This window comes from Patella vulgata, chromosome 3, assembly GCF_932274485.2.
Source record: "Patella vulgata chromosome 3, xgPatVulg1.2, whole genome shotgun sequence".
Classification (NCBI taxonomy): domain Eukaryota; kingdom Metazoa; phylum Mollusca; class Gastropoda; family Patellidae; genus Patella; species Patella vulgata.
Window position 1 is genome coordinate 15,262,556 of NC_065881.2, and position 19,792 is coordinate 15,282,347.

At 36.9% G+C, this 19,792-nt stretch overlaps 2 protein-coding genes across 3 annotated transcripts in view; both read right to left on the reverse strand.

Annotated features, from left to right (window-relative positions):
- Positions 1–19,792, reverse strand: part of LOC126816138 (uncharacterized) — a 54,624-nt gene that overhangs the window by 22,220 nt on the left and 12,612 nt on the right. For both annotated transcript variants that reach the window (XM_050542345.2, XM_050542347.2), the window contains exons 4-18: positions 19,394–19,709; positions 16,937–17,118; positions 15,517–15,651; positions 14,011–14,177; positions 11,879–12,078; positions 11,272–11,529; positions 10,054–10,145; positions 9,275–9,499; positions 8,603–8,771; positions 6,194–6,733; positions 4,892–5,045; positions 3,253–3,391; positions 1,574–1,702; positions 551–631; positions 113–185 (exon numbers count right to left, since the gene is read on the reverse strand). In XM_050542345.2, the coding sequence (XP_050398302.1) occupies positions 113–185; positions 551–631; positions 1,574–1,702; positions 3,253–3,391; positions 4,892–5,045; positions 6,194–6,733; positions 8,603–8,771; positions 9,275–9,499; positions 10,054–10,145; positions 11,272–11,529; positions 11,879–12,078; positions 14,011–14,177; positions 15,517–15,651; positions 16,937–17,118; positions 19,394–19,709 (2,860 nt within the window). The remainder of the gene's footprint in view (positions 1–112; positions 186–550; positions 632–1,573; positions 1,703–3,252; positions 3,392–4,891; positions 5,046–6,193; positions 6,734–8,602; positions 8,772–9,274; positions 9,500–10,053; positions 10,146–11,271; positions 11,530–11,878; positions 12,079–14,010; positions 14,178–15,516; positions 15,652–16,936; positions 17,119–19,393; positions 19,710–19,792) is intronic.
- LOC130012154 (putative ferric-chelate reductase 1) overlaps positions 1–19,792 on the reverse strand; it is a 257,602-nt gene that overhangs the window by 5,316 nt on the left and 232,494 nt on the right. The gene's annotated exons all lie outside the window — the stretch shown is intronic.

Genomic DNA, 19,792 nt, shown 5'->3' on the forward strand with positions numbered 1-19,792 from the left:
GTGAACATAAATTTCCAAGGACTCTTGACCATGGATTTTTAAGGCCTTTTGAAAATGGATTTCCAAGGACTTTTCAACATGAAATTGAATAACTTATGGATAAAAATCCTACCTTGAACAATAAATCTAAAACCATAATTTCTCAACGGGAGAAAGGCAAATACCAACTGTTTATCTGGTAAAACCTGGAAAGGTAAAATAAACATTACAAAATAACATTACAAAATAACAAGAGAGAGAGAGAGAGAGAGAGAGAGAGAGAGAGAGGAAACCACAATTAGAATGAGAGAATTTCCCCAATGAGCATGAAAAATATTACCCAATTAACATGAGAGAACTTCCCCAATAAGTATGAAATAAAAATTCCCAATCAGTTTGAGAACTTCCCTGTGAGTATGAGAGAAAACTTCCCCAATCAGTATGAGAGAACTTCCCTGTGAGTATGACAGAAAATTTCCCCTAGGTGTATGAGAGAACTTCCCTTTGAGTATGAGAGATCTCTCCAATGACTATAAAACAATTTCCCCAATGAGATAAAGCTTACATGTACCTGTAGATGTTTTTTATAGTTAGGTTTAAGAGGGAAGGCCAGTGCTATTTCTGTTGATTCTACTTCAACTCCAGACTTAGCCTGCAAAAAAACCCCAAACAATACAACATGGGAACCTCGTCTTTGATAGGCATTTAGTAACTGAACATATAAACACAAGGTACAATATATCCATTTAGTAACTAACATGTTAACATAATGTACAGAGAAAGAGAGAGAAATGGGGTTTAACGTCCACTCGACACAAACTAGGTCATTTCGGGACAAACACATGGTTTAATTTTATTTCAATAATTCGCTTGCGCGTAGGGGTCTTTAGCAGTGGGGGTAAACCGGAGGACCCGGAGAAAACCCACGAGGTTGGACAGGCGACCCTACTCTCTGCCACGTACAACCGGGGATTCTTAACCATGCCAGTTGACTCAATGACAGACTTTATGGTACAGCGCGCACGTGCTAACCATTCAGCCACCCAACCCCCCACATAATGTACAATATATCCATTTAGTAATCGAACATATTAATACAAGGTACAATATATCAATTTAGTAACTAAGCCTATCAACATAATAACAACTTATCCATTTAGTAACTAAGCACATTAACATAATAACAACTTAACAATTTAGTAACTAAACATATTAACACCTTATCCATTTAGTAACTAAGCATATTACCTGAATAACAACTTAACCATTTAGGAATTGAACATATTAAAGTACAATTTTACCAATACATAATTACAAAATCTGAATCCCAATAATTTACCATAGATTAAGCTGTAAAAACCTATATATTGTCTGAAAAATCACAATCAAGATTGGAGAATTTAAATTTGTCCGTTCAAGAATAAAATATTTATCGAAGTTATGCGGAGAAATTTTATCGCCGCAAGGGCTTCATTTAGCACAGAATAAATCAGCCTTTAGCTATGAAAAATTAGAAATTGTACAAAAATCCTCGATCAGGATCAATGATTTTAAATCTAAACTTGTCTGTTCAGCAATAAAATATTTAACGAACCTGTATGGATAGGTTTGTACAATCTAACATCTTTTTAACGACCAGCCATCTATCGGTTGTATCACCATGTTTTATTTCTACGATATTATCATAGTCTGTTCTCTTCATCTTCAATACGCTATCTTCTAACTGTAAACAATAAAATACTTTATTATAATATTCAATACACAACATGCTATCTTCTAACTACAACATATAAAATACTTTATTATAATATTCAAAACACAATACGTTATTTCAATATGCTATCTGTTAACTAAAAACAATAAAATACTTTATTTCAATATTCAATACGCTATTTCAATGCACTATCTTCTCACTACAATAATAAAACAAGCCAACAGTGAGGCTGATGTTCCCGGCCAAAATCCCAAAATAATTAGATGACACATATTAATTAATAGTATCGAGCAATCAAACTATACACTAAGTTTCATCACTCTCTATCAAATAGAATCAAGATTATGAAACTGATAAGCTCTGCTTAGCTTCAGCTTGAAATGTTAATCATTGAACTAATGAACATCTACATCAAGTTTAAACATTCTACCTCAATTAAAAGCAGAATTGTTATGTTCCAAAGTCTTGACCAATCAAATTGCTAATCGCTCCTTAACCTAAGCAGAAAATTGTCACCATCGAACTTAGTCAAGGTAATGATATAATGAATCTATATTCGGAGTTTTATAACTCTCACTTCATTATAACCAAAGTTATCATGCCCCAAAACATCAACCAATCAGATTGCTTATCTCTGCTTACTATAACCATACAATGTTCATCATCGAACTCCATCAAGGCATTCACCTAATGAAAGCCTACACCAAGTTTGAACATTCTACATCAATTAGAATGCGAGTTATTGTGTTCCAAAGTCTCGGCCAATCAAATTACTTATCGCTCTGCTTACCCCGAGCATAAAATGCTCATTATCGAACTTATTCAAGGTATTGATGTTATGAAACTATACACCAAGTTTCATCACTCTCACTTAATTAGAACTAAAGTTATCGTGTCCCAAAGCATCAAACAATCAAATTGCTTATCTCTGCTTACCCTAAGCAGAAATTGCTCATCTTCGAACTCCATCAAGGCCTTGACCTAATCAACACCTACACTATTGCAGGTCTTTTTTCGGGATTCAAATGTTATATAAATGATCATTTAGACATTTATTAACATGACAAGCATATGATGAACTCTCTAGAACATTGGATGGATAATATATTGAGGAGATTAAAAATGTTCGCCATATATTCGTTAAATGGACACCACACACCGAGTCTGCCAATTGTTTATTATTGTGACAATGGTACTTAATAATCAGGACTATTTATGTTATTTCTCGTCAATGGACAAACATTCATAAATTTGCTCAGAATAAAGTAATTTAATTCAAAGAGAGAGAGAGAGAGAGAGAGATCAATTTGGGACTGACATATGGTTCAATTATATTTCTATAATGGGCTTGTGTGTAGGGGTCTTGGGAGGAAACTGGAAATGAAATGGGGTTTAACGTGCTACTAGGGAGAAAACTGAAAGACCCAGGGAAAACTCACAAGATTTGACAGACGAACCACCACTTGACTCAATGACAGACCTTATGATCTAAAGTGCAGACGTTAGACTATTTGCTCCCCTCCTCCCCATCATTTTGCGATGTATATATATTATCTCACCTGATTGTCAATGGAGATTTCCTTCAACCTGTGTAAAAACAGAAGTAGTGAAGGGTGTATGTCGTTAAATTTAGCCGCCAGAGATCGGGACTGTGATATCATCTCCGGTTTAAATGGTAAGGCAATCTTCGTCATCCAACTAAAACAAAGAAACATTCAAATTATAAATACTTTACTTAAATTAGACATTCACTTGAACAAGACCGTTTGGGATACATCCCAGTTGGCCCATATCACCCAACAGTCAAGGGATACATCCCAGTTGGCCCATATCAACAACAGTCTAGGACATATCCCAGTTAGACCTATCACCCAACAGTACGGGATATATCCTAGTTGTACTAACCACCTCATAGTTCAGGAAATGTCAGTTGGAAGATCCCATCCAACAATCCAGGGATACATCCCAGTTGGCCCATACTAACCATCAGTCCAGGATATATTCCAGTTGGCCCATACCAACCATCAGTCTAGGATACATCCCAGATGGCCAATACCACTCATCAATCCAGGATACATCCCGGTTGGTCTATATCATCCAACAGTCTGGGATATATCCCAGTTGGCCTATACCACCCATCAGTCCAGGATATATCCCAGATGGCCAATACCACCCATCAGTCCAGGATACATTCAAGTTGGCCTATACCACACAACAGTCCGGAATATATCCCAGTTGGACTATACCACCCAACAGTCCAGAATATATCCCAGTTGGACCATACCACCCAATTTGTTCCATTTTTACTTAGTACACCTGAAAAATTACAGGTTTCAAAACCCATACAGAATAAACACGCCAACAGAGAGGCTGAAAATCCCAAAATAAATAGATGACACATATTCATTAATCGCACATTTATTTTTTTCAAAAGTATCAAGCAATCAAACTGATTATCAACTATACACTAAGTTTCATCACTTTCTATCGGATAGAATGAAAGTTTGAACATTTTTCTACCTCAATTAGAAGGAGAGTTATTGTGTTCCAAAGTATCGACCAATCAAACTGCTTATTGATCCTTAGCCTAAGCAGAAAATTCTCATCAACAAACTTAGTCAAGGTAATGATATAATGAATCTATACTCAGAGTTTCATCACTCTCACTTAATTAAAACCAAAGTTATCGTGCCCCAAAGCATCGAACTCCGTCAAGGTATTCACCTAATGAACTCCTACACCAAGTATGAACATTCTACCTCAATTAGAAGGAGAGTTGTGTTCCAAAGTCTCAGCCAATCAAATTGCTTATCGCTCTGCTTACCCTGAGCAGAAAATGCTTATTATCGAACTTAGTCAAGGTATTGATGTAATGAAACTATACACCAAGTTTTATCACTCTCACTTAATTAGAACTCAAGTTATCGTGTCCCAAAGCATCAACCAATCAAATTACTTATCTCTGCTTACCCTAAGCAGAAAATGCTCATCTTCGAACTCCATCAAGGCATTGACCTAATAAATACCTTCACCAAGTTTGAACATTCTAGCTCAATTAGAAAGAGAGTTATTGTGTCCCAAAAAGTGTGACGGACAGACGGACCGACAGACAGACAGACAGACGGACGAACCCATTTAATAGTCCCCTGCTTTCTTCGAAAGGCGGGAGACAATAAATAATTAAATAAATTTACTTACTCCTGAGGCTTTTCATCTTGAATTTCTAACCAATGGGGCATGATGTATCCCATAGGACCACTCTTTACATCGAAACAGAAATGATATCCATTCGAGTGAATCTCAGGTTTATCCGTGATACGAAATACAGATTTAAAACCAATACCCTTCTGACCTGTCAACAGAAATAAAAACCATGAGTGAATCACAAGTTGTTCCTTATTGTCCAGTCTAATTCTATTTTTATCTTGAAATAGAAAGTGTGAGAGAGACATGGGGTTAGCATCCACACAACACAAACTATGACATTTCGGGACTAACATATGTTTCAATTTTAATTAAATAATTTGCTTGTACGTCTTGTCTCAATGAAAACCTTGTGATCTAATACGCATGCATTAAACAATTCGGTCACCCAACAAAGATGACAGCTATTAAAATGGATCTCAGGCTTATAGGACACTGTAGGTTTTTTTTTCCCTTATTGCCACAAGCAAAGATAAGGGCTGTGTTTATTGTCTGGTATTTATCACACATTTTAAAATAAAAACTGGTTAAAACAGACTAGAATCAAAACTAAAAATATCACTCATTTAGCCACGATTAGAGGCTCTTCTTTGGTTCCTCTGCCCATCATTACTGACTGACACAAGAAAACTAAGCTGGTAAGTCCAAAACAGTCTTAACACAGGATCCAACCCGGAAACTCCTGATAAGAGTTAGTGCAATACTTATCAGGCCACTGCAGCTGCCATCATTTAGAGACAAATATATAAAGATAGGTTGCCAGGCAGTGAAACATGCGCCAACAGCAGCTAAGTCGTCCAAGCAGTCAACAACAGTTGTCACATATTTGTTCTTTCGTCAGTAATGAAAACATTTACAACACACTAAAATCTGATAAAGAGTAACAACCCATTTTAATAGTAATTATCAAACATGTTTAGAATTGGTTTGGCTTCTAGTTCTGCACCATGCTAATGTTTAGAATACAAAACATTTAATATCATAAATTTAGCTGTACAAGTTATCGGAAATCATTGCAAATCAACAGACTTTGTTGTGTTATGACCTTAAACATTGTGTATCTATTTTTGATGTTATCAGGGTCCATAACTTGGTCAGTAATTATCAATAATTGTTGGAAATCCATAGAGTTCTCAATCTCATGACCTTAAACACTGTGTATGTTATAAAGTCAATCAGATGATAATGTTGGTCTGTCGAGCGTCCATAAGATTTCGACGGACAGACAGCGGTGACAACAATATACAATCGTATTTCAATGCGAGTGTGAACAAATTGGATTGAATCAAGACTTACCTATATATCCATACTTATGTTTGCCTTTTGTACTACAACCCACGTCACACAGGGCCTTTATTTCCTTTTCTTTAAACCCTACTTCGTTATTCAACAGTGTGATACACGATTCGTCAACGACAAATTTAACTGAGGGACCCTGCGTAGAGTTTACGACCTCGTCACTGTACGAATTATCGTCAGCATTTTGTATAAGCTCTAGAACAAAATGTGTATCTTTTGAATAAAGATCTTTGGAGAGTCGATCGAGACTTCTTCCCTGTCTCTCCTGATGAATCTTTATTAATCTCTGTCCGTCTGCATTAAGTTCGATACCGACTCCAAATTCCTCTTTACGGATCAGTTCTACGAACGCTTGATGAGGTTCGACGAAAATCTCTTCTTCCTTCTCTTCTGCTTTTTCCTTTTTCTCTGCGTCCTCAACATCTCCTTTATCTCCATCTTTGATTTCCACATCTTCGACTTTTTCTCTCTCTCCATCCTCAAGTTTGCTGTCTTCGTCACTTGTTTTTTCTGTTTCTTTAGTCTCAAATTCTTCAACTGAAAAATAAAATATAGGTTGCCAGGCAACGAAACATACGCCCACATCAGCTAAGAGTCAACAAGAGTTGTTGCATATTTTTACTTTTTTCGGTAATTAAACATTTATAATACATTAAAATCTGATAAAGAGTAACAACTAATTAAGTAATTATCAGAAAACCATTAGAATTTGTTTGGTTTTTATAAAGTTCTGCCCCATGCTAATGTTTAGTATAGAAAACTTTTAAAATCATGGATTTAGTTGTTCAAGTCATAAAAATTCATTGAAAATCAATATACTTGTTCGTCTCAAGACCTTAAACTCTGTGTATCAATCTGAAGTCAATCTCTGCCATAACTCTGGCAGTACTTATCAGAAATCGCCGAAAATCAATAGGCTTCTTCGTCTCATGACATTAAACACTGTGTATAAATTTAAAGTCAATCGAATATTAACTTCAGCCTCTAGAGCGTCCACAAGATTTTTCAAAGTGATCAAGGGCCATAACTCTGGCAGAACTTATCAGAAATCGCCGAAAATCAATAGGCTTCTTTCTCTCATGACATTAAACACTGTGTATAAATTTAAAGTCAATCGGATATTAACTTTAGCCTCTAGAGCGTCCACAAGATTTTTCAAAGGGATCAAGGGCCATAACTCTGGCAGTAATTATCGGAAATCGCTAAAAATCAAAAGGCTTCTTCGTCTCATGGCCTTAAACACTGTATATAAATTTAAAGTCAATCGGATATTAACTTTAGCCTCTAGAGCGTCCACAAGATTTTTTGAAGTGAACTAGGGCCATAACTCTGGCAGTAATTATCGGAAATCGGATATTAACTTTGGCTTCTAGAGAGTCCACTAGATTTTTGAAAGTGATCAAGGACCATAACTCTGGCAGTAATTATCTGAAATCGCTGAAAATCAATAGGGTTCTTCCTCTCATGACCTTAAATACTGTGTATAAATTTAAAGTAAATCGGATATTAACTTTAGCCTCTAGATCGTCCACAAGATTTTTGAAAGTGATCAAGGACCATAACTCTGGCAGTAATTATCAGAAATCGCTGAAAATCAATAGGATTCTTCCTCTCATGACCTTAAACACTGTGTATAAATTTAAAGTAAATCGGATATTAACTTTAGCCTCTAGATCGTCCACAAGATTTTTTGAAGTGATCAAGGGCCATAACTCTGGCAGTAATTATCAGAAATCGCTGAAAATCAATAGGCTTTTTCGTCTCATGACCTTAAACACTGTGTATAAATTAAAAGTAAATCGGATATTAACTTTAGCCTCTAGAGCGTCCACAAGATTTTTAGAAGTGATCAAGGGCCATAACTCTGGCAGTAATTATCGGAAATCGCTGAAAATCAATAGGCTTCTTCGTCTCATGGCCTTAAACACTGTATATAAATTTAAAGTCAATCGGATATTAACTTTAGCCTCTAGAGCGTCCACAAGATTTTTTGAAGTGAACTAGGGCCATAACTCTGGCAGTAATTATCGGAAATCGCTGAAAATCACTAGGCTTCTTCGTCTCATGACCTTAAACACTGTGTATAAATTTAAAGTCAATCGGATATTAACTTTAGCCTTATACACAAAGTGTGCTCAAAGCCTCCAACTCATCCTTAGATACAAAGATTCATACAAGTCTAAACAGCTATGTCTTTAGACGAAATTTAAATTGACGCTTTTTTTTATAAACAATATCTTTATTCAGATTTGTATCTGAATAGGGATTGGGGAACAGGCATAGCCTACATGAAACCCCTCTCCCTAAAATTACTCAAAGTCGAAATGGATTCCAGTTTATCTGGTAAAGAATTCCATTTGTCAAATGCAGCTCTGTGAAAAGATAAAACTGTTTTAACAAACATACCTGTAGAATCTGGTTCATCTGATAAAATAATTGGTTTATCGTCTTCTGATAGTTCTATTGTTTCCACTACAGGTGGCACCACTGCTGGAGTTGATATAACCTTGTCACCTTCGTCATCAGATAAGAATGAAACATCGGAATCACTCTCAATTTCAATTGGTTCCTCATCCTACAACCAATGAATGAATGAATGAAATGGGGTTTAATGTCCTACTGATCTAAACTGACTGGGCTAATGAAGATGGGCATACACCATACAGTGTGCTATAAGGGAAATTTTGACCGGACCAACTGTTAAGTGTACTTTTACATGCATACCAAATGTACATAGGACCTTAGTTTTGTGTCCCATCTGAAGGATTAGACCCTGTTCTGGTCAGAACCACCATTCTGCTTATGAGAGAGAGAGAGAGAGAGAGATGGGGTTTTCCGTCCACTGACACAAACTAGGTCATTTCAGGACTAACACATTTTTCAATTTTATTTCAATAATTTGTTTTCGCGTAGGGGTCTTTAGCAGTGGAAGGAATCCACAGGACTCAGAGAAAACCCACGAGGTTGGACAGGCGACCCTACTCCTTGTATGAAACCAATGAAATGAAATGGGGTTTAACGTCCTACTTTTCTTAACCAAATGAGCCACCGCCGCTGCCATAAATGAAATCGACATACCTCTGATTCGTCCACCAAATCAGCAGCAAATTCATCACCAATTATTTCGATGTCACATTTTCTGGGTGTGGCTTTGTGTAGTAGATTCTGGCTCCATTCTCCGATACCGAACAGACAACCCATCTCTTCCAGGCACGTTTCCTGATGCTGGTTGTTACACGCCTTCAGTAATAATGTCTTTGATTTAGTTGATCCAACCACTGAACTTAACGGCTCCAAAAATATCTGAATTGTTAAGATAGTAAATTTTACAATCTGATTAAAATTTAGATCCTGTTTCGTTTCGTTCTTTATAGTTCTAAATTTAGTTTACTCATCTTCATTAAACTAGGATCCTTGCTATAAAACCCAAGTTCTGGTGGTGTGAAGGATCAGCCAATCAAATTGTCCGTTACGTCAAGTTCTTATCGTGTTGTGTATGTAACTGTGAGAAGACATTCACAGCGATGAAAACGAAGCAAAACAAAACGTGTATTTCCTTATAGCCATTTGGAACACCGACGCTGATTGGTCACATGATTGATGTCATAGGGTCTAAAGTCGCTTGTATTACCCCTCGTATGCATAAGAGACTGAGAAATGGGGTTTAATGTCCACTCGACACAACCTATATCATTTTGGGGCTAACATGGTTTAATTTTAGCAGTCGTTGGACAGGCAACTCTACTCCTTGTCATGCACTTAACTAAATGACAGACCTTGTGATCTAAAGCCGTCGAATGCCAATAGACAGATAGAGCCAATAGTTGGGACAATAAATAGATAATAAAATCTGATACCTGAGTGGCTGTAGCGTATAAAATCTGTTTAGGTAAAACACTCAAACAATGTAGAACAAAATCTACTGCTGGATCCCGATATTTCTCACCACCTGAAAATAAGGTTATCACACATTGTTATATTAATACATAGAGTGGGACCACACCACACACAAACAATTACACAAGACAAACCAACGGACAGGACACAATATATACAGATATTTTAAACAACATACTATAACATTCATAATAACACAACTTTATGGATTTACTACTTGTTGGTTTATTACATGCAACGTTTCAATACTCTTACAGGTATTTTTATCATTGTTTGATAAAGATACCTGTAAGAGTATTGAAACGTTGAATGTAATAAACCTAGAAGTTGTAAATCCATAAAGTTTTATTATTATGAATAGTATATCTCTACTTCTAAATGTTTTTCAAGGATATTAACAAACTATAAATCAAAACAGGTGTCACAAAAAAAAAAAAAAAGAAAAAGAAAAGTAACTCAAGAAATATTGGATTTAATATCCTACTGACTGGGCTTATGAAGACGGGCATATGCCATAAAGTGTGCTATGAGGGGAATTTTGCCTGGGCAGCGTCACTAGTGACTCAAGAAAAAAAGAGGGTGAATATTCTAGATGTAGCGGTGTACCATTTGAATGTTTCGGAAAATACAAAATTTTCCACGGTTTAATCCACACTGAAATTTATTTAAATTTATTATTCAACATTTAATTAAGAAAATAAAATAAAAATTTCAGTGGTAGATAATGTCCCGACTTGGATTCAATCAGATTAAAAAGAGGACCATCAAAGGGGTTTAGCCCAGATTATAGGTGGGGCTGTTTTTTCACTCCATCATGATTAGGTCATCTGCAGCTGATGCCAATCCTTTTAGAGACTAAACTTTACAAATCCCTTAAATGTCGTTCAGAGTCTTAAAGGCATAAAATTAAGTGCTTTGAAAAAAAACCTTTGAACATTGGATTTGGATGAAGTGACTGTAAAATAATTAATTGTATGTCAGTCTCAAAATGACCAAAATTTGCATGTAGAAGATCCCTTCGTAGTTGGAATTTGTTATAGTGCCGCTGCCCTGGCACCATTTGTCCCATCTCTGATAGTGCACTGCATGGCGTATGCCCGTCTTTATTATCCCTGTATTACATTTCATTTCCTTAAAAATGCCATGTTGATCAACAAACGATGACTAATATCACTCACCTTGCATGTGCGATGGAGCTTCAGAATGTAATTTGAATAATGTTGTTTTCATCTGATTGGCTAATAAAGCTATTGGAGTATTCTCTACGCCTTTGTTACACACAATTAAAGAAACAAGATGGCCACTCGTTTCTATGACGTCTGTCCGTTCCAATGCTTTACAGAATTGCTCAGTTGTTGATTGTCCAGATAATTTCAGTAGAACTCCTGGTTTGGTTTCCAAGGCGAATATGTCAGTTGTGATAATTTTTGAATCACCTGAAAAACAGACAAGTTTTAAACCAATTTTATTACTTTAAACGATGGCAGAATGGTTTAAGTGTGCTTTAGTTCATAAGGTATGTCATTGAGTCAACTGGTGTGGTTTTGATTCCCTGCTTGAAGTTGTAATTAAAACCACTCGTTGTTCTGTTCTAGTCAAACATTCTTGTCCAAAAGTCTGTTTTGCCTTTTATGCGAAAAGACAAAAATGAGACTTTGATCGTTCTTCCCCTGGACTCTTCATATGTTAGTCCGGAAATGCCATATTCTCTATCTCTTGTTATGTGTGTTGCGCCTGCAACTCAAGTAAAAACCGTGGCAGACGGTGGTGAAAATTCCTACAAACCTTCCAGCTTTATCATGTGTTTTCCTCCATATTTCTGTACAAAATCTTTCAAGGGACCTAACTCTGGTTCAAATACGAGTGACCAGTGTGTCCATTGAATCATATCAGTCAACAGTGGACAGTTGTGTAGCATCAATAAAGCAGTATCTTTTGTCTGGTGTCCAAGGCAACCCATTTGCTTGGGACCAGCAGATGTGGATCTAAAACAATAAAAATAGAAAATGAGAATGACACCTGGCGTTTGGGGAGTTTTATTTTCTTGCTCACAATGTAATTGAAATTTTGAATGCCTAAAGCACAGGCACTTGAAGGGATTAAAATAAAACTTATTACTACTGCTTGGCTATATATTATAGTATATAAGAAGGTATTTCAGCCGCCATCTTTGTTTTCACGTCTTCAAGGCATTTCGTCTGCTAACATCTCACAATACTCACTAGTTCTAACACTACCCGTCGTTTTTATTGCCAATGAGGCCTTATTTGATCATTATTCAGCTTCCGATGTAATTAAATTGGCCATTTAACAGCGTTATTAATTACAAATCAAACTTGAAGTGCTGTCACTTGCCGATATTTGTCTTCATCAGCCCGGAAATAAGATTTGTTTGTAGCAGTCTGTATCACCCAGTCCCTTATAAACCTATCCGTTACTCGAAATTTGGTCGGTAAATGATCGAGCCTACGAAGCGAGGCCGCACCACAGGTGCAGTCTGGATCACCCAGTTCCTAGGAAAATTTCGAGTAACGGATAGGTTTATGAGGGACTGGGTGATACAGACTGCTACAAACTAAACTTATTTCCGGGCTGATGAAGACGAATTTCGGCAAGTGACAGCGCTTCACGTTTGATTTGTAATTAATAACGCTGTTAAATGGCCAATTTAATTACATCGGAAGCTGAATAATGATCAAATAAGGTCTCGTTGGCAATAAAAACGACGGGTAGTGTTAGAACTAGTGAGTATTGTGAGATGTTAGCAGACGTAATGCCTTGAAGACGTGAAAACAAAGATGGCGGCTGAAATACCTTCTTATATACTATAATATATAGTCAAGCAGTAGTAAGAAGTTTTATTTTAATCCCTTCAAGTGCCTGTGGCCTAAAGGGCTTGGCTAGATACGTTAGTAACTATTCCTGCTACTCAGGCAATGCAAAATTTACAACAATCTGATTAAAATACAAATCTATATTTTTTTTCGCTTTTTTTATACTTTCGACGGCCTACACTACATCAAGATCTAACCGGTTGCAGTAAAAGGTCACACCACAGGTCATACGAACGGCTTTTGACCCTTTGACGTCAGACATTTGATTAATTAATCTGCGTTAATGCTTTTAGTTGGTTATCTACAGTTCCATGCACCTCATGCCAAATTCTTGCCATAACAGACCGTTTCATTGGCTAATCCCTCACATCATCCAGAACACAGGTTATAAACAACTCTTCCAGATCCTAGCGTAGTAAAGATAAGTAAAGTAAAACGAAATTTTGAACTATAAAAAAAACGAAACGAAATAGGATCTGTGTTTTAATTAGATTGAATTTGCAAGGGATCAATGGAAGGATTTCAACGATTAACGGAAGACGTTGCAATAAAAATGCGACCACATCAGTCTAAACATTGAGTATAACAATGTGCACACGACATGAACTCTTTTAATTGGCTGATAGGGAAATTTCTGTGTGCTTTTGTGCCATACGCATACTGTCTCTAAGCCGACACCCTTTGTCGAGTTGTCATTTCTATAGTAACTTGGCCATTGTTTTGTGCATCATGTTCATATTTGAGCAAATCTAAATACTGTAACTTTGTATTCCCTGATATTCCTTGTAAATACTGAATAGAATAGCATCATTTTTAGTACTCATATTCCTATTATGACACAGGAGTTTGGGTTGCCGAATGGTAACCTGTGTGCATTGCATTATAAGGTTTGTCATTGAGTCAAGTAGCGTGGTTTTCATTCTACACTTGTACGTGAAAGACAGTACGGTCTTCTGTCCAACCAAATGGGTTTTCTCTGAGTCCTCTGGTCTCCTCCTTATGCTAAAGGCCTTGGGCACAAGCGAATTATTGAACCATATGTGAGTCCCGAAATGACCTTGTTTGCGGATGAGATGTTATTACCTGCTGGCAGGTGTCAGAGATCCTTCGTATATAACCATATAATCATTAGCTCGATGTCGACCCGATTTACTTGAGGCTGAGATAAGGGTTGACGTACTACCATATCCCAACTGTTTAACTTCTCTGACTTTAAACTGATTACAGAGAGCATTCTCGATATCTACTGCCTAAAAAAAGACAAACACAGATTAAACATACATTATGAGAGAGAGAGAGAGAAATGGGGTTTAACGTCCACTCGACACAAACTAGGTCATTTCGGGACTAACATATGGTTTAATTTTATTTCAATAATTCGCTTACGCATAGGGGTCTTTAGCAGTGGGAGGAAACCGGAGGACCCGGAGAAAACCCACGAGGTTGGACAGGCGACTTACTCCTTGTCACGTACAACCGGGGATTCGAAACCACGCCAGTCGACTCAATGACAGACTTTATGATACAGCGCGCGCACGCTAACCATTCAGCCATCCACCCCCCCCCATACATTATGAACTAAAATGTTTATTTAAGATAGTTTTTCTGACTTCTAATTTAAACATACATTATGCAAGAGCTAAATCTGCCTATTGCAGGTCTTTCATTAGGCCTGAAATGTTATCTAAATTATTAATTAGGCATTAATTAACTTATCCAGACCATAATCAACTCTAGATGGCATCTCTAGCCTGCGATGTTTATTGGATTACGTTCCGATTTGCTGTTCGACTTCCATTCATAATTAAATCAAAAAATGGATAATCGAGACATTGTTTTTTAACCTATTCACTCGCTAAAATCCTTGTTCATAGTGGATCAATTTGACTGAAATTTTCAGCAAATTGCCTTTACGTTATCTAGTTTTTAACTATTATAGTGAGAATTGCCAGCTCTTTAACTAATCTCCCATAATGTATCTTTAAAGTAGCTAAATTGCTAATATTTGGGACTTAGAAATTTACACAAATGGGCCGCAACGCATATAATAATGTTCGGCGAAATACTAGCATGGAACTGTGCGTGTATAAATGTAAATATTATTATTAAAGCAACAATTTCATATTTTTAAGTTATATTTTTAAAATGTATTAAAATAAAGCCTCAAAATAGATGGTATCTATAAACAGTCCTACCTTGTTAAAGAATAATCCTATTAATCCTATAATTCACTATTGCCAGTTGAGAAATTGGCAAAAATATCACTTTCAGCATCAAATAGTATTAAAGATAGTATTCCATGGGGGGAATAGAAAAACAAGGGAGGAAATTATGTTACTATTTCCGGGGTCAATGATTTTTAAGTGTGAGAATGATACCGATGATCATATAATAGTGAGTTGACAACGTATTGAGCAAAAGACATCGAAATAATTATGTTTTGACTTTCTTAGAAAATATGAAATTCTCGCTTTAAATGGGACGTTAAATAGAGTCCCAAACTAACCTATTACAGCACCTAGACTTGGTAGCGCCTTGAACATACATCATAGCATTGAAATATATAAATCTACATATTACTATGCTTACCTGTTGAATACCTGAGTTAGAACATTGTCTAATAAAAACCAGAACATCCGAGTGAGATGGTTTAAATACTCCGCCAGCTGTATCAACACCAGACATACTTGATCCTAAAATACTTCCTCCACACTCACTCAATAACTACAAAATACAATATAATACTTCCTCCACTTAATAACTACACAATACAATATAAATACAATACTTCATCCATCACTCAATAACTACACAATACAATATACAATACAATACTTCATGCATATTCACTCAATAACTACACAATACAATACATACAATACTTCATCCATAATCACTCAATAACTACAAAATACAATATACAATACTTCATCCATAATCACTCAATAACTACACAATAAAATATGAGCGTACACAATACAATACAATACAATAAATTTTGCTATGTCAGTTTCCACCTATTATTAATTGTATTGCAACTGTCAAGGGATCTCTCATGTGCACACGAACAAGTAAACAGATGTAGCCAATAAATAGACACCTATTCTTTATTGAATTGCAACTGCCAAGGGATCTTTTACATGCACACCAACAAGTAAATGGGTGAACTGAATAAATAGACACCTATTCTTTATTAAATTGCAATTGGCAAGAGATCTTTTACATGCACACCAACAAGTAAACAGGTGGACCGAATGAATAGACACCTATTCTTCATTGAATTGCAACTGCCAAGGGATCTTTCATTCAGAATGACTATACACTATTCATCCATGCTGCACCACAGACACAGGGAAAGCAGACTGGATATACGATGTAACTTTCTCGACCAAAAGTGGGATTGAACATCGCACTTCATGATTAGTAAGCCAGCACTTTACTCCAACTAATGCGAATTCGATGCCGCTGTCTGGGCAAATTTCCCTCATAGAACACTACCTGGAGTACGCCCATCATTACTAGCCCAGCTGGTCAGATATGTTAGGGGAAATAAATCAAATATTTCTAACATTTTCTCCAATCGATGGTGGAGCCACGATGGCTCAATGAGTAAGACGTTAGTTCACTAACCTGGTGGACCCGTGTTCGATCCAAGTGTTGGTAGAGATTGTTCATTTGGATTTTCCGTCTTGGTTCCCCTTTGTCAGAGATGCAAGATAGAGGACCTGGCAAGAGACAACATATAGTTGTCCTGATGGGACGACAAGCCAAAGTCCCACGTACACATTGGCATGCACGTAAAAGAACCTTAACAGTTGCAATTCGAGTTGGATAGCACCGCTGTCCAGTCAAAATTTCCCTAATAGCGTACTGTATGGCTTATGCCCTTCTTCATTAGTCCAGTCAGAACAGAACATTAGGACGTTAAACCTCATTTCATTTCATTTCCAATCGATGGTTGTATATGTATAGATATTAGAATCTGAATCTGTAAAAAAAATTATCTTACATTTTTGGCGTCAGCATCAGTTGTGATAAAAGATAGAAATCGTCCAAATCCAACATCGCTGAATTCCGACGCTCCCATCTCGCTCGTCATCTTTTCTTCAATACGACATAAATTAGCTAATGTTAAAGCTCCATGCTGTAGACATCTTTCTAAAAATTCTTTCAAATACTCCAACACTTTACCTAGAAGTTAAAATACAATTTTAAATACACAAACACTTTTACCTAGAAGTTAAAATACAATATTAGATATTTGAACACTTTACCTAGAAGTTAAAATGCAATTTTAAATACTTCAACACTTTACCTAGAAGTTAAAATACAATTATAAATACTCCAACACTTTACCTAAAAATACAATTTCAAATACTCCAACACTTTACCTAGAAGTTAAAATACAATTTTAAATACACAAACACTTTTACCTAGAAGTTAAAATACAATATTAAATATTTGAACACTTTACCTAGAAGTTAAAATGCAATTTTAAATATACTATTCAAAAAAAGTAGGGGACATTTGATTTTGGGGGCATAATACTAAAATATGCAAATGACTACGAAAAAAGTCACTATAGAACCTAACAGAAGAAACATTTCCAGTTACATGTGACGCCCAAACGCACCAATAGCTACCGCATGGAATGCAGGTGATGCTTGGGATCATCATGGGGGTCCAACTCAAGATTTGCACGACTCTGACTTTGAATGTTACAGTCATTGTGGCATTGAATTCCAGGGTGGAAACATCAGTTTAATTGTTTTAGTGACCAGAAAACAAATTTTGATATGCGTTGGCTTACCCAAAATGAAAGGTTACGTGCCCTTGGCATGCTACAGATCGGCACAACACAGGCGGTTGTGGCGCGGACGATGAATGTTTCTCAGTCTGTCATAAGCAGGCTATGGTCCAGATACTGTGATACACAATCTGTACAGGACAGACCACGCTCAGGTCGACCAAGGGCGACAACTCAAGCCCAGGATCGATTTATCCGTACCTTGGCCTTAAGAAATCGTGTCATCACAGCAAATCAGATCAGCGCTCGTCTTCAAACAGACACTGGTGTGAGAGTGAGTGGCCAGACGATTCGGAATCGACTGCATAGGGGTCACCTTCGCACCCGACGTCCTCGCGTGATCCCTTGTTTGAGAGATCATCACATTCAGGCAAGACGTCGTTGGTGTAGGGATCGTCAACACTGGGATAATCGACGCTGGAGCAATGTGATGTTTTCAGATGAGTCAAAGTTCACTGTTGATTTTTTGGACAGACGTAGGAGGGTGTGGCGTCGTCGAAACGAGCGCTTCCAAGACGTTAACGTCATCAGACATGATCGATTTGGGGGTGGTTCTGTTATGGTGTGGGGAGGCATCACTGTTGCTGGAAGAACGGCTTTACATGTTGTTGCAGGGCGTGTTACAGGCCAGTACTACCGGGACAACATTTTGGCAGTCCATGTTGTGCCGTTCGCACGACGTCATGGCCGCCGTTTCATCTTCCAGGATGACAACGCAAGATGTCACAGGGCCAGGATCGTTACAGGTTACCTCCAACAACAGAACATCACCACATTACCTTGGCCAGCACTGATCCCGACCTCTCCCCCATCGAGCATGTCTGGGACATGCTTGATGCTTGGACAGAGGTTACGTCAACGTCAACAACGTCCTGCCAATGTCCAAGAACTTGCTGCTGCGTTGCAACAGGAATGGGACAATCTGGACCAAAATGACCTTAGACGTCTCATTAGGAGTATGCCACGTCGGATCAATGCTTGTTTGGCAAACAGAGGAGGATTTACCCGTTACTGACTTGGTTGTGATGCTGTGGTAACTTTGCTGTTTGACCCCAGGTATCATTTTACCCTTATAATGGTCAGTCTGTGCCTTACTTAGTCTAACGATCATTTGGAATAAATCGATGAATGTGAACTTCATTTCATTTTGTCATTTGTTTCTTCGTCAGTTTCATTAGGTGACTTTAATAACACTTAAAAATCAAATATCCCCTACTTTTTTTGAATAGTATACTTCAACACTTTACCTAGAAGTTAAAATACAATTTTAAATACACATACACTTTTACCTAGAAGTTAAAATACAATATTAGATATTTGAACACTTTACCTAGAAGTTAAAATGCAATTTTAAATACTTCAACACTTTACCTATAAGTTAAAATACAATTTTAAATACTCAAACACTTTACCTAAAAGTTAAAATATAATTCTAAATACTCCAACACCGTAAATCCAAGCCGACAGATTAACTCCCATTGAGAGTTTGATTGTTGTCTTAATTAAATGTTAAATAATCAATACGATATTAGCATGGATTAAGCCGTGAGAAATTTTATATTTTCTAAAAAAATGTCAATGGCCCCAAATCATAATCTACAATTTTAGACATTTTTTAAAAATTATACTGTTAGTAAATTACAATTAAATAATTCGTACTTCGAGAGGGTCTGTTCACAGGGTCCGGAACAGAGTTGTCAGTGTCCTGGGACTTGCTGGTCTCGCCTGTATCCTTTGATTGGTCACCTTCTGCTTGCGACGCCATCATTTCAAACGCTGATTCTTTAAGTATCGAGTCACTAGCGCAGATTGCGATGTGAAATAAAACCTTCGCTAAATCATCATCTCTCATCAGACTGATAAAATTTTTTATCCCTTCTTTCATCTTGGCCTGTCGTCTCATTTCCGCCCGAGTTGTTGGGTTCTCACAAGACATGAGAGTATTATACTTTTTAAATATTTCCATCAAAACATTCTGGAATAATAAAAGAGAGAACAATAGGGTTTAATGTCCACTCAACACAAACCTGATCATTTTGGGACTGACATATAGTACAT